Below are 14,464 nucleotides of genomic sequence, written 5' to 3' on the forward strand. Positions count from 1 at the left end.
CTTCCGCCGCCTTTGCAGTCATATTCTCCCTGGGTCCCAGCATGCCGAGGCGCTTGACCAGCAGCAGAGATGCCCTCTTCGCCACCGGAACACTGGACTGCTGCGCAGCTTGGCGTGCGTTGTGCCTGACTGGGACAGAGGCAGCTCTGGACCTGGGTGGTGCAGTGGAGCGACGCGTCGGTGGAGCGGGGTTGACTGGAGGGGGGGCGATGACGAAGATGCGCGGCGTCGGATCGTCAGCACCGTTGAGCTGCAGCTGCATGACCTGCTGCGTCATGGCGCCCACATGCAGGCTGGTCTGGGCTGCAGTGGCCGTGGAGCGGCAGGCCGTGGCGGACGAGCGGCCGAGGAACTGGAGCGGGCGATCAAGCGTAGCGGCGATGGACTCGTCGAGCTCCTGCTGCACATCATCAACGCGGGGCGGCGGGGGCAGGACGGGGTCGACGCTGCTGAAGAAGTCGGCTACTGGGTCCCACCCAACATCAGCAACTGCAGCAGCGGCAGGCGACGCGCGCGGAGCCAGAGGCAGCAGCGGCGTGGCCTTGAGGACGGCAGACTCTGGGCAGCCGCCGGAAACCCGCCCAGTGGCCTCGTGTCGGCGGCTGACATGCGTCCGACTCTGCTGGCGGCTTGAGTTAGCAACGTCCCTCCGGGGCTGCAGCGTGCCTCCGGGCTGCTTGCAGCCCAGGAGGTTGTCCTTCCATGAACGACGCCCGTCCTTGCTGTTGTCGTGGTCGTCGCGGTCACGGAGCCCGCCCTGACGGATGCTGTCGCAGCCCGATGGAGCCACCAGGGCCGGGTGGCACCGGGTGCCTTGGCTGTCCTCGACGTGCATGGACCATGTGCCCGGCCAGATCGACGGGACCGAGCGGGCATCATCAGACTCTGACGAGGGCAGGCCGCTCTGTGCAGAGTGTGACGAGCGCGGTGAGAGAGGCGACAAGTCCTCGACATGATCGACGTGGACAAGCATGTCGTGGCGGTGGCACCACTTCCCGGCTCGGTGGCGAGTAGCCCAACATGGTCTCCATGCGGCCAGCACCCTGCGCCGCCCTCCAGATGGTGTGCTGGGTGGGATGAATGCCACATCCCATACCCACACCCAGCACGCAAAGGTCCTCGTGTGCCCGCGCTCATGGGTCCGGCTGTCGATGCGGTCGATGATGCACTTGTCGCCGAGGACCTCTGCCACACCCTCGAGCGACCAGAGGTGCATCGGCATTGTCTCGATGAAGACGCAGACGTGGAGAAGGAACTCCTGGTGCACGACGTGGTCGTCCTCGTGCCACGACTTGATGTTGAAGACGACGCCGTCGACATTGATGGAGCCCAGGTGCACGGCGTTGTCTCTGTGCGCGGCAGCTCGAAGTGGACCAAAAAGTCCTCCGGGTCGTGGCTCGTGACCCACAGCAGGTGCGCCGGCGTGTGCAACGGCGTGTCGAAGGCGCGCCCCAACGACATGGGGCTGCCAGCATGGCGCTCCACTGTGGAGATCAGCAGCACCGCGTGGCGACGGAGCAGGAAGATCTGGTGCTCCATAGTCGGCGTCTCGATCACCACCTTGTGGCTGGACCTTGGGCGGCGCGGCGGGTCGGTGTGGTGGGCCATCATCTTGTCCGCCGCCGTCGGAGGCGGCGAGGGGAAGCGAATGCGCTTGCAAACTGGGCCGCGACCTACGCAGGAGCCCAGCCGCGCCTTCACAGGAGCACGCCCCTTCTTGCCCGGGCAGTTTTTGCCGATGTGGCCTGGAAGCTTGCAGTCAATGCGGTGAACTGGATCCCTACAATCTATAGGCGGTGTTCGGTGCTGAGGCATCTAAAGTAGAGGACCCGAAAACGCCTTAAGAAGGCCTCCCACCCGGCGCCCGCATTCAAGGCGGGTTGGTGGACTTTGCGTGCCCGCGGGGCATGGCCGGGGCGCCATCATGGCGCCGGCTGAGCCGACGATCTTTGCGCGACTGGACCTCCGTCCATCCATCGCCAGGCCCGGAAGAGGAAAGGCCAGCGTAGGGGAGGGCCGAACCACGATGGAGTTAAGCCGCTGCCGCTCAGCAGGGGGAGACTGCGCAACGACCGGGGTGGAGAAGGCGTCTGCGGCGTGGGAGCACTTGCCCCGGAGCAGGATTCGCGGCGGGGAGGCGGAGGGAGCCGTTGGCGCGGCAGGAAGACGCAGAGAGGCCGGCACCTCCGACGGACCGCTGGATCTAACCAGGCCCGGCACCGAGGCCGGCAGGCCCCATCCCTCACTGCCCTGTGGGCTTGAACAGGCGGATCCAGAGGATCTAGGTGAGCGCGAGCGCCCCATGGCTTTGGGCGCCAGGGCGCACCCGACGCGCGCCGGGATTTGGTGGCCGCCGTGCTGGCCGCGGGGGGCGGGGTGGGGGCTAGGAGCCAATACCAGGGACCATGCTCATCTGGGAGCGAAAATTAGGTGTATCTGGTTTCTATCCGTATTGTACCTTTTCAAGAGGTCTAATCTACAGTTAATGCATCTTGCTTTTTCCTTACTCAAATTTATTATCTTGCATATGTAAACATAAAATACTTACATATGTATTAGCATGGATTAATCTAGAGTTACTACATGAAAGTTACTTTCATAATTATATATGTATGTTAAATCACAACCAAGCACTACATGGTTACTCTAGATGCAACATGCAATTGTTATTGTCATACGTTCTTATTCTCCTAATACCATCTTCTAGCATAGTGAGTGTTGACTGGATGGTTTAGTCTCAACCTGAATTTTCTGTGATTTTATTAGTTACAATGTCTTAATTTGACCATAAAATTAATCTTCCAGTAATATTCACGCAAAATTTGAAACAAAGCCAATTCGTGCCTTGAAGAATGAAAGCCGGTACAAATAATGGAGAGTTTTTTTGCACTAGGAGACACTACTACCGAACGGTTTATGGGTGTAATCATAACAGTGGTGCACGTGTATTTGCACCTGCCACTAGTAATCTGGCCAAATACCAATGGCGGACGCCCTGCCAGCCACTGTTCGCTTCGGCGTGGACGTACACGACGCACGCCTTGTCCTCCCCCTTGCCCACCCTTCGATGGCACAACGCCCATTATCCCCTTTCCCCCACATCCAACACCTCCGGCCACTTCCGTTCGCTTGGACGCCGCTGAGGCTGCCGCCCCGCATCCACACACTTCCACCGCCTCCACGCCACATCGGATGCCCACTCTTGCCGGCGTTGGCGGCCTCTTTTTGACACTGTTGTAGCACCTCTACGGCCATGCCACCCCCTCGCCTCCACCGCCACCTGCCTAGCTCCAAGCCTGCCAGCCTTGCTCCACGGCCGCCTTCACTTCAACAGGCTTGCTACCTGTACGTGAAAAAGACATGATGCTCTTCACCGGCCGACTCTCCACCACACCCGTAAGGTGTTCGGCGCTTTGCCCACAAGGTATCATGGATAGTGGGGATGAGTTCTTTTTCAATAACTTCATGTGTTCATCCGAAGATTCATCATTGGTCGATGAGGATTTTTTGGTTGCGACTATCGTCGTCAGTGACCACATTGCTAGGCAGCGGCCGAGGTTTAGGGGCTTGATCTCGAGCCATGCTCCGGTGTTGAATCACAACAGAGAGAGCGGCCATTACATACTCTTCGCCGATTACTTTCAATGTATGTCCCCACTTTTCAACCTCAAACTTTTCCGACGCCGCTTCCGGATGGTGAGACATGTGTTTAACCGTATTTATTTTAATGTATTTGTAACAATTTAAATTTCATTTGGTTTGCAAATTATGATATTTTTATTTGGTTGTAAACTATTGATCATTGTGATGAAACTATGTGATTTAAACTTTCGGCAATGTTTAGATTTGTATGCAAAAATTGTGTAAAAATATGGCCGCATACCGGCCACGGGAACGAAATGCGTCAGCCGGTTGGATGCACTGGCTAGCAAAATGTGGACGGGGCTAAACACTGCCCCTACTGTCGATCCAAACAAACAAAAAGCGGATCAAATCTGCGTTCGTTTGTGTCGGTGCGTTTGAGTTGCCCATATTTTAGTGTCTTTTTTGCTCGCTCCCAAGGTACTAAACCTTCTATAATTAATAAACCTGCCTAAATAACAAATATAATTAATCATTTTATCAAAAAAATTTGAAATCAATCTTTTTTCCTCTCTTAAAAGAAATTATTATGTCTCTTCCTAAATTGTTACACATTTCTATAATAAAATTCTCCAATAAAATCCTCCATTGCTCCAATAAAAATGGGACCATTAAGTCTACATCTACAACTGAACACAAACTATACAATATTAACAAGTACTGTATTTTTTCAACTAAATTTGAAATGTGAAATGATTTTTTTAACATATTGTCGTATCCCTGTTACATTATCTCCTTTTGAGGACTCTGGTTTAAGCAGATAGATAAGGTACGTTCATCTGATACCTTGCACAGCCTAGCGCGCTCCTGCCCCCAAGCAGCAATGCCGGCGGTGACGTCCCTACCGCCACCGGCGCCGGGGCCGGCCGCATTGCGTCGCCGGAGGTTCCCCCCCGCGTCGGCGTCTCTCCGTCGCGCCGCATCCGGAGGGGGCTCGAGCTGGCGGAGCGAGCGGCGGCTCATGTCGGAGCTGGAGCGCACGGTGACGGCGGGCGCCGCGGAGCGCGTCATCCGCGGCTACGTCGGCACCAAGTCGAAGCGCGCCGCCCTCGCCGCGCTCTCCCGCCTCCTCATGGACTCCGACCCCCTCGCCGTCCCCGTGAGCCCCCGCGCACCCCTCCTTCTCTCCAACTCCCCTCTCCCTCTCGCTGACCTCGCCGGCGAAATTCTGAACGTTTGCCGCAGTTCTACGAAGCGGTGACCCAGGCCCGGTGGTTCAAGTGGAGCTCGATCCACGCCGCAGCCGTCGCCGCCTTGCTCGAGGCCAACGGCGCCGCGGAGGAATCCAGATCCCTCATCGCCGACTCCGCCGCGCGCCTCGAGTCCACCGCTGAGGTGGTCCTCTTCTACTGCGACCTCATGGCGGCCTTCTCCTCGCGGGGACTGAAGCGCCGGGCCATGGATTTCTACTCGCAGCTCCGGGTGATGCCGACGCCGCTCGCCGGGGGCGCCAAGACCTACATGGCCATGATTAAATCCCTATGCATGATGGGCCTCGCCGCCGAGGCCGAGGAGGCGCTCCGGGAGATGGTGTCTCTGGGGTACCAGCCTGATGCGTTTCAGTTCGGATTGGTGGCGAAATGCTATGGTAAGGCAGGCCAATTGGCTGAGATGGAGAGGGTGATTGCGTCCATGTCTGACGCCGGCATCCGCCTGGGCACCGGCGCGGCGAACATTGTCCTCTCATGCTACAGCGCTTGCCGTGACCATGGTAAGATGCTAATGTGGCTGAAGAAGATGCGAAAATTGTGCGTCGCACCGACCACGAAAGCCTACAATTTTGTGCTCAACTCGTGCCCGACAGTGGTGTTGATGGCCCGTGAATTGGGCCCTTCGCTACCGTTGTCGGCGGCGAAGTTGGTGAGGAAGGTCAAGTCTACATCTCCATGGCCGGCAGAAGCTGAGGTGGTGCAGGAGCTTCTGTCCACCTCATCAGTGTTGACCAAGGCGATGGTTTGGTCAGAAACTGAGGTGAAGCTGAACCTGCATGGGTTCAGTATAACTTCTGCCTATGTGCTGATGCTGCAGTGGGTGGCCGCACTGAAAGGGGGGCGCACATTACCATTGGAAGTGTCTGTGGTGTGCGGTGTCGGGAAGCACAGCGATGTCCGAGGCGAGCCCAAAGTGCGGGAGCTGGCACAAGAGGTTCTGAGCCGGATGGGGAGCCCTCTGCGGCTGTCTGCGAGGAACAAAGGCCGGCTTGTGGCGAAGCGAGACAGGGTGAAACAATGGCTGGCCACTGAGTTGACTTCCGTGGTGCCTGAGGAGAGCACGGATCAGAAGCCCAATGCAAGTGATCAGCAACCATTTTTGCCCAATCTTTTAAGGAAACTCGGGCAGTTCTTTTCCTCATTTGTGCCAGTTTCCAGATGAATGGCAAACTGTTTATTGTAGAGTAGGAGGTTCCGAATAGGCATAATATCTTCTTTATGTTGTAGATTGATAAAAGATGGGTGTTGTGTGAATGCTGGAAAAAATAGTCATCTCTTTCCGAATGGTGAACTAGGGTCTTAAAGCACGAAAGTAACCAGGCCTCTGACTGCATATTAGACTTGTCCCTCGAGTCCTTGGCAGCTCCCTTAAGGTAATTTTACTGCCCTGCTGACATTTTTTTCAAGTTGTAGCTGGTGTTTAACCCCTGCTTTGATGTGCCTTACTTTATGGTGAAATTTTAGAAACCTATTGAAAATGTGAAGTTTAATTATTCCTAGTAACCTCAGCTGTGTTTTTCAAGTCCTGCACAAGAACATCTATTGGATCTCGGGTATGTGCATCCTAGTACTGACATAGCTGCATCTTACCCAAATTAATCGAAGCTGATACTATTGTTTCTTGAACCGTAACAGATCTTTGCATATATGGCATCTCTGGTCGGTCGAAAATAAAACGTTTTGTTTGGCATGCAAACAATATGAACTTTAAGTTGATTCAGCTCAGCAAGTAGATAGAAAATTCCTGGGGGTAATAGATTATTACATCTGTCGGTTACAATCTCTTTAAGCATTCTTCAGTATTAGATACATATGGAATTTTCATGATTCAAATAGTTTTTTAGATAATGAAATGGGGCTTTACTTGGAACTCACCGCATGAAGCCACGGATCACTCAAATTAGATATGTTTGAATTAGATCTAGCATGGTTCAGTACAGAAAGGAAAATAGAGGTTTAGCTACAGGAAGTAGAAAACAGCCACCATGAAAGCAGTGCAACAGATATCTTTTGTCCCAGAGGCAGATAAATCGACTACAATGAGCTTACAAAGCTGACCGTGAGTTTACACTGGATATGGAGGACGGGGCGTCGACCCGTTGGCTGGGCAGCTGGGGTTGCTGTCAGCCCACCCGAGTTCAAGTCCTGGTTCGGACTCGCGGTGTTCACGGAGTTTCTCCTATCAAAAATGCCAACGAGGGTTAGCCCTTGGGTTGGTTTATTTTTTTTTACACTGGATATGAAAAATAATAAAAAACTAAGGACCAAAGCTGCCATTGGAAAATAGGTCTCGGAACGTTTTTAATCACTAATGTAGCAGATTGCACATAAATCTTCAAAAGTTAACTGTGCTCAACTCACATAAGCAGAACTACCGTGGATATCTTGCAGACAACGCGTACTCATCTTCCATACTATACTGCCTGCTAGTCAATCCCGCTCCGCATGCTAATGGAGAATTTGCTACAATATCACCATTTGCCTCAAATTCCTCAGGTGATTGAGCAGCTTCCAGTCTCAACTCCACTTGTCTCATGGTTGGCCGTTCCTCCCCTCTTAACTTAACACATGCTACTGCAATTGCAGCGATTTCATCAATTCTGTTGCCACCTTCACTCATAACTTGTGGATCTAATATCTCCGACAAATTCCCTTCTGCAAATAAGGTTGCAAAATGTGCCACAAGACCATTGCCTTCGGAAGCCATATAGGTAAATGGTTTCTTTCTGGTCATTAACTCTATAAGCATAACACCAAAGCTATAAACATCACTTTTCTCTGTGAGGCGCCATGTGTGCATGTACATCGGGTCGAGATATCCTAGCATTAGTAGAAAACAGGGCTATGGTCCAGGCCGGGTCAGCCCATTAGTCCCGGTTCAGTCTAGAACCGGGACCAATGTGGGCATTGGTCCCGGTTCATGAGCCCAGGGGGCCGGCCGGGCCACGTGGGCCATTGGTCCCGGTTCATCTGGACCTTTTGGCCCCGGTTTGTGGGATGAATCGGGACCAATGGGCCTCGCTCCTGGCCCACCACCATTGGTCCCGGTTGGTGGCTTGAACCGGGACCAAAGGCTCCCCTTTAGTCCCGGCTCATGTCACCAACCGGGACCAATGAGGTACCTATATATACCCCCTCGCGCAAGAGCAGAGCACAGTGCTCTGTTTTTTCTGGCCGAGGGTGAGAGGGCTTTGTGGTGCTCTAGCTCACCTCCTATGCACATGAGGTGTTCGATGGAATGCCCGAGCCACACTACTTAAGCTTTCTCCTCTCGAAGCTTGACCTCCAAGCTCCATTTTCCTCGAGATTTGTCTAGATTTAGCGGTCCGTCCCGCCCCGTCCCCGTCTTCACCGCCGTCGATCACCCGCGCCGATCTCATCACCGACACCACCGTGGTGAGCCTCTTGTTCTTATCTTCTTTCTGAAAGGAAAAATATTCTTACTTGTATGTTTAGATAGATACTTGTATCATTTTCTTACATTTATTATTGCATCTTATATAGTGCGATGGTTTTGGTATCCGCCCCCGTCGGCCCTCGTCCTGTCTATGATTCGGATGTGGTATGTATATTATCTTTATAACTACTGGTTCATTTATTGTTTATGAAAATTATGCCGACCAACGTGACATAGATTTTATTTATCTAGGATGTATGTGAATCGGAAATGCCAATCGACCCTATTGTTGAGAGGTTAAATTTAGTTGAAGAAGAAAACAATTTGTTGAAGGAAAAAATAAAAAAAATTGAGGAGGAGAAGATGATATTGGAGTTGCATGTTGTGGATGTCGTCGATGATCACAAGATCAAGATGGATGCAATGCGCTTGAAAATTAGAAAGATTAGAAAATATTCCATTCATACCGAGGCTTGGTATCATTATGCCGTTGGATCAATTGTTACCTTGGTTGCGATTATGATCGCATTTGTTTTCGCATTGAAATGTTTTACATAGTTTCAATGTATGGTTTAATTAATTAGATGCTCTGGAGAGCTATATGTTGTTAGATGAGAACTATGTATGCACTTTGGTTTTAATGTGATGATGAACTTCTATTAATTTGGACACTTAATTATATATAATGCACGCAGATGAACCGGCAATGGATGTACGGTGACAGACACACCCGCGAGTACATTAAGGGCGTGCATGAGTTTCTCGATGCGGCTGAGGCAAACAAGCAGAATGGTTTTATGTGTTGTCCATGCACTGAATGTGGGAATACGAGGTCTTACTCTAACCGGAAAATCCTTCACTCCCACCTGCTTTACAAGGGTTTCATGCCACACTATAATGTTTGGACGAGGCACGGAGAAATAGGGGTTATGATGGAAGACGGCGAAGAAGAAGAGTACGATGACAATTATGTAACCCCTGAATACGGTGATGCTGCAACGGGGGGAGCTGGTGAAGATCAAGAGGAACCAGACGATGTGCCCAATGATGCTGCAACGGGTGAAGCTGCTGAAGATCAAGAGGAACCAGACGATGTGCCCGATGATGATGATCTCCGCCGGGTCATTGTCGATGCAAGGACGCAATGCATTAGTCAAAAGGAGAAGCTGAAGTTCGATCGCATGTTAGAGGATCACAAAAAAGGGTTATATCCCAATTGCGAAGATGGCAACACAAAGCTCGGTACCGTACTGGAATTGCTGCAGTGGAAGGCAGAGAATGCTGTGGCTGACAAAGGATTTGAGAAGCTACTGAAAATATTGAAAAAGAAGCTTCCAAAGGATAACGAATTGCCCGACAGTACATACGCAGCAAAGAAGGTCGTATGCCCTCTAGGATTGGAGGTGGAGAAGATACATGCATGCCCTAATGACTGCATCCTCTACCGCGGTGCATACAAGGATCTGAATGCATGCCCGGTATGCGGTGCATTGCGGTATAAGATCAGACGAGATGACCCTGGTGATGTTGACGGCGAGCCCCCCAGGAAGAGGGTTCCTGCGAAGGTTATGTGGTATGCTCCTATAATACCACGGTTGAAACGTCTGTTCAAAAACGAAGGGCATGCCAAGTTGATGCGATGGCACAGTGAGAACCGAAAGAAAGATGGGAAGTTGAGAGCACCCGCTGACGGGTCGCAGTGGAGAAAAATCGAGAAAAAGTACTGGGATGAGTTTGCAAAGGACCCAAGGAATGTATGGTTTGCTTTAAGCGCGGATGGCATTAATCCTTTCGGGGAGCAGAGCAGCAATCACAGCACCTGGCCCGTGACTCTATGTATGTATAACCTTCCTCCTTGGATGTGCATGAAGCGGAAGTTCATTATGATGCCAGTTCTCATCCAAGGCCCTAAGCAACCCGGCAACGACATTGATGTGTACCTAAGGCCATTAGTTGAAGAACTTTTACAGCTGTGGAATAAAAACGGTGTACGTACGTGGGATGAGCACAGACAGGAGGAATTTAACCATAAGGCGTTGCTGTTCGTGACCATCAACGATTGGCCCGCTCTCAGTAACCTTTCAGGACAGACAAACAAAGGATACCATGCATGCACGCACTGTTTAGATGACACTGAAAGTATATACCTGGACAAATGCAGGAAGAATGTGTACTGTTGGGGAACGTAGTAATTTCAAAAAATTTCCTATGCACACGCAAGATCATGGTGATGCATAGCAACGAGAGGGGAGAGTGTTGTCTACGTACCCTCGTAGACCGAAGCGGCAGCGTTGACGCAACGTAGAGGAAGTAGTCGTACGTCTTCCCGGTCCAACCGATCCAAGCACCGTTACTCCGGCACCTCCGAGCTCTTGACACATGTACAGCTCGATGACGCACCCCGGGCTCCGATCCAGCAAAGCTTCGGGGAGGAGTTTCGTCAGCACGACGGCGTGGTGACGATCTTGATGTTTAACCGTCGCAGGGCTTCGCCTAAGCACCGCTACAATATGATCGAGGTGTAATATCGTGGAGGGGGCACCGCACACGGCTAAGGAACGATCACGAAGATCAACTTGTGTCTCCTAGGGTGCCCCCCTGCCCCCGTATATAAAGGAGCCAAGGGGAGGGGGCGGCCGGCCAAGGAGGGGCGCGCCAGGGGGGAGTCCTACTCCCACCGGGAGTAGGACTCCCTTCTTTCCTAGTTGGAGAAGGAGAAGGGGGGAAAGAGGAGGAAGAGGGGAAGGAAAGGGGGGGGCGCCGCCCCCCTTCCCTTGTCCTATTCGGACTAGGAAGGGGAGGGGCGCGCGGCCACCTCCCGCCTCCTTCTCTCTTCTCCCTGAAGGCCCATGTAGGCCCAATAACCCCCCGGGGGTTCCGGTAACCCCCCGGTACTCCGGTAAAATGCCGATTTCACCCGGAACGATTCCGATGTCCAAATATAGGCTTCCAATATATCGATCTTTATGTCTCGACCATTTCGAGACTCCTCTTCATGTCCGTGATCACATCCGGGACTCCGAACAACCTTCGGTACATCAAAATACATAAACTCATAATGAAACTGTCATCGTAACTTTTAGCGTGCGGACCCTACGGTTCGAGAACAATGTAGACATGACCGAGACACGTCTCCGGTCAATAACCAATAGCGGGACCTGGATGCCCATATTGGCTCCTACATATTCTACGAAGATCTTTATCGGTTAGACCGCATAACTACATACGTTGTTCCCTTTGTCATCGGTATGTTACTTGCCCGAGATTCGATCGTCGGTATCCAATACCTAGTTCAATCTCGTTACCAGCAAGTCTCTTTACTTGTTCCGTAATACATCATCTCACAACTAACACATTAGTTGCAATGCTTGCAAGGCTTATGTGATGTGTATTACCGAGAGGGCCCAGAGATACCTCTCCGTCAGACGGAGTGACAAATCCTAATCTCGAAATACGCCAACCCAACATGTACCTTTGGAGACACCTGTAGAGCTCCTTTATAATCACCCAGTTACGTTGTGACGTTTGGTAGCACATAAAGTGTTCCTCTGGTAAACGGGAGTTGCATAATCTCATAGTCATAAGAACATGTATAAGTCATGAAGAAAGCAATAGCAACATACTAAACGATCGGGTGCTAAGCTAATGGAATGGGTCATGTCAATCAGATCATTCAACTAATGATGTGATCCCGTTAATCAAATAACAACTCTTTGTCTATGGTTAGGAAACACAACCATCTTTGATTAACGAGCTAGTCAGGTAGAGGCATACTAGTGACACTTTGTTTGTCTATATATTCACACATGTATTATGTTTCCGGTTAATACAATTCTAGCATGAATAATAAACATTTATCATGATATAAGGAAATAAATAATAACTTTATTATTGCCTCTAGGGCATATTTCCTTCAGTCTCCCACTTGCACTAGAGTCAATAATCTAGATTACACAGTAATGATTCTAACACCCATGGAGCCTTGGTGCTGATCATGTTTTGCTCGTGGAAGAGGCTTAGTCAACGGGTCTGCTACATTCAGATCCGTATGTATCTTGCAAATCTCTATGTCTCCCACCTGGACTAGATCCCGGATGGAATTAAAGCGTCTCTTGATGTGCTTGGTTCTTTTGTGAAATCTAGATTCCTTTGCCAAGGCAATTGCACCAGTATTGTCACAAAAGATTTTCATTGGACCCGATGCACTAGGTATGACACCTAGATCGGATATGAACTCCTTCATCCAGACTCCTTCGTTTGCTGCTTCCGAAGCAGCTATGTACTCCGCTTCACATGTAGATCCCGCCACGACGCTTTGTTTAGAACTGCACTAACTGACAGCTCCACCGTTTAATGTAAACACGTATCCGGTTTGTGATTTAGAATCATCCGGATCAGTGTCAAATCTTGCATCAACGTAACCGTTTACGATGAGCTCTTTGTCACCTCCATATACGAGAAACATATCCTTAGTCCTTTTTAGGTACTTCAGGATGTTCTTGACCGCTGTCCAGTGATCCACTCCTGGATTACTTTGGTACCTCCCTGCTAAACTTATAGCAATGCACACATCAGGTCTGGTACACATCATTGCATACATGATAGAGCCTATGGCTGAAGCATAGGGAACATCTTTCATTTTCTCTCTATCTTCTGCAGTCGTCGGGCATTGAGTCTTACTCAACTTCACACCTTGTAACACAGGCAAGAACCCTTTCTTTGCTTGATCCATTTTGAACTTCTTCAAAACTTTGTCAAGGTATGTGCTTTGTGAAAGTCCAATTAAGCGTCTTGATCTATCTCTATAGATCTTAATGCCCAATATGTAAGCAGCTTCACCGAGGTCTTTCATTGAAAAACTCTTATTCAAGTATCCCTTTATGCTATCCAGAAATTCTATATCATTTCCAATCAGTAATATGTCATCCACATACAATATTAGAAATGCTATAGAGCTCCCACTCACTTTCTTGTAAATACAGGCTTCTCCGAAAGTCTGTATAAAACCAAATGCTTTGATCACACTATCAAAGCGTTTATTCCAACTCCGAGAGGCTTGCAACAGTCCATAAATGGATCGCTGGAGCTTGCACACTTTGTTAGCTCCCGTTGGATCGACAAAACCTTCTGGTTGCATCATATACAACTCTTCTTCCAGAAATCCATTCTGGAATGTAGTTTTTACATCCATCTGCCAAATTTCATAATCATAAAATGCGGCAATTGCTAACATGATTCGGACAGACTTAAGCATCGCTACGGGTGAGAAGGTCTCATCGTAGTCAACCCCTTGAACTTGCCGAAACCCTTTTGCGACAAGTCGAGCTTTGTAGGCAGTAATATTACCGTCAGCGTCAGTCTTCTTCTTGAAGATCCATTTATTCTCAATTGCTTGCCGATCATCGGGCAAGTCAACCAAAGTCCATACTTTGTTCTCATACATGGATCCCATCTCAAATTTCATGGCTTCAAGCCATTTTGCGGAATCTGGGCTCACCATCGCTTCTTCATAGTTCGTAGGTTCATCATGATCTAGTAGCATGACTTCCAGAACAGGATTACCGTACCACTCTGGTGCGGATCTTACTCTGGTTGATCTACGAGGCTCAGTAGTTACTTGATCTGAAATTTCATGATCATCATCATTAAATTCCTCACTAATTGGTGTAGGTATCGCAGAAACCGGTTTCTGTGATGAACTACTTTCCAATAAGGGAGCAGGTACAGTTACCTCATCAAGTTCTACTTTCCTCCCACTCACTTCTTTCGAGAGAAACTCCTTCTCTAGAAAGGATCCATTCTTAGCAATGAATGTCTTGCCTTCGGATCTGTGATAGAAGGTGTACCCAACAGTCTCCTTTGGGTATCCTATGAAGACACATTTCTCCGATTTGGGTTCGAGCTTATCAGGTTGAAGTTTTTTCACATAAGCATCGCAGCCCCAAACTTTAAGAAACGACAACTTTGGTTTCTTGCCAAACCATAGTTCATAAGGCGTCGTCTCAACGGATTTCGATGGTGCCCTATTTAACGTGAATGCGGCCGTCTCTAAAGCATAACCCCAAAACAATAGCGGTAAATCAGTAAGAGACATCATAGATCGCACCATATCTAGTAAAGTGCAATTACGACGTTCGGACACACCATTACGCTGTGGTGTTCCGGGTGGCGTGAGTTGCGAAACTATTCCGCATTGTTTCAAATGTACACCAAA

At 50.0% G+C, this 14,464-nt stretch overlaps 2 protein-coding genes across 2 annotated transcripts in view; one reads left to right on the forward strand and one right to left on the reverse strand.

Moving 5' to 3' along the window:
• The first annotated feature begins 4,396 nt into the window (after positions 1 to 4,396).
• On the forward strand, positions 4,397 to 6,144 carry LOC125514160 (pentatricopeptide (PPR) repeat-containing protein). The gene is made up of 2 exons (XM_048679435.2): positions 4,397 to 4,741; positions 4,828 to 6,144. The coding sequence occupies exons 1-2, from the start codon at positions 4,466 to 4,468 to the stop codon at positions 6,013 to 6,015; spliced, it is 1,464 nt and encodes a 487-aa protein (XP_048535392.1). The 5' UTR covers positions 4,397 to 4,465; the 3' UTR covers positions 6,016 to 6,144.
• Positions 6,145 to 6,419: 275 nt separating this feature from the next.
• LOC147963841 (putative wall-associated receptor kinase-like 16) overlaps positions 6,420 to 14,464 on the reverse strand; it is a 38,533-nt gene continuing 30,488 nt past the window's right edge. Inside the window, exon 2 of the mRNA XM_087531254.1 lies at positions 6,420 to 7,678. Coding sequence (XP_087387380.1) covers positions 7,225 to 7,678 — 454 coding nt within the window. The 3' untranslated portion in view covers positions 6,420 to 7,224. The remainder of the gene's footprint in view (positions 7,679 to 14,464) is intronic.

The sequence above is a fragment of the Triticum urartu genome, chromosome 6A, assembly GCF_056163025.1.
Source record: "Triticum urartu cultivar PI428250 chromosome 6A, HENAU_Tu73, whole genome shotgun sequence".
NCBI classification, from domain to species: Eukaryota; Viridiplantae; Streptophyta; class Magnoliopsida; order Poales; family Poaceae; genus Triticum; species Triticum urartu.

What these genes read in the sequence shown, in the direction of transcription:
- LOC125514160 (XM_048679435.2), top strand. Translation starts at nt 4,466, where the DNA reads ATGCCGGCGGTGACGTCCCTACCGCCACCGGCGCCGGGGCCGGCCGCA. An exon ending in CCGACCCCCTCGCCGTCCCC is followed by an intron (nt 4,742 to 4,827) that starts GTGAGCCCCCGC and finishes CGTTTGCCGCAG; the next exon opens with TTCTACGAAGCGGTGACCCA.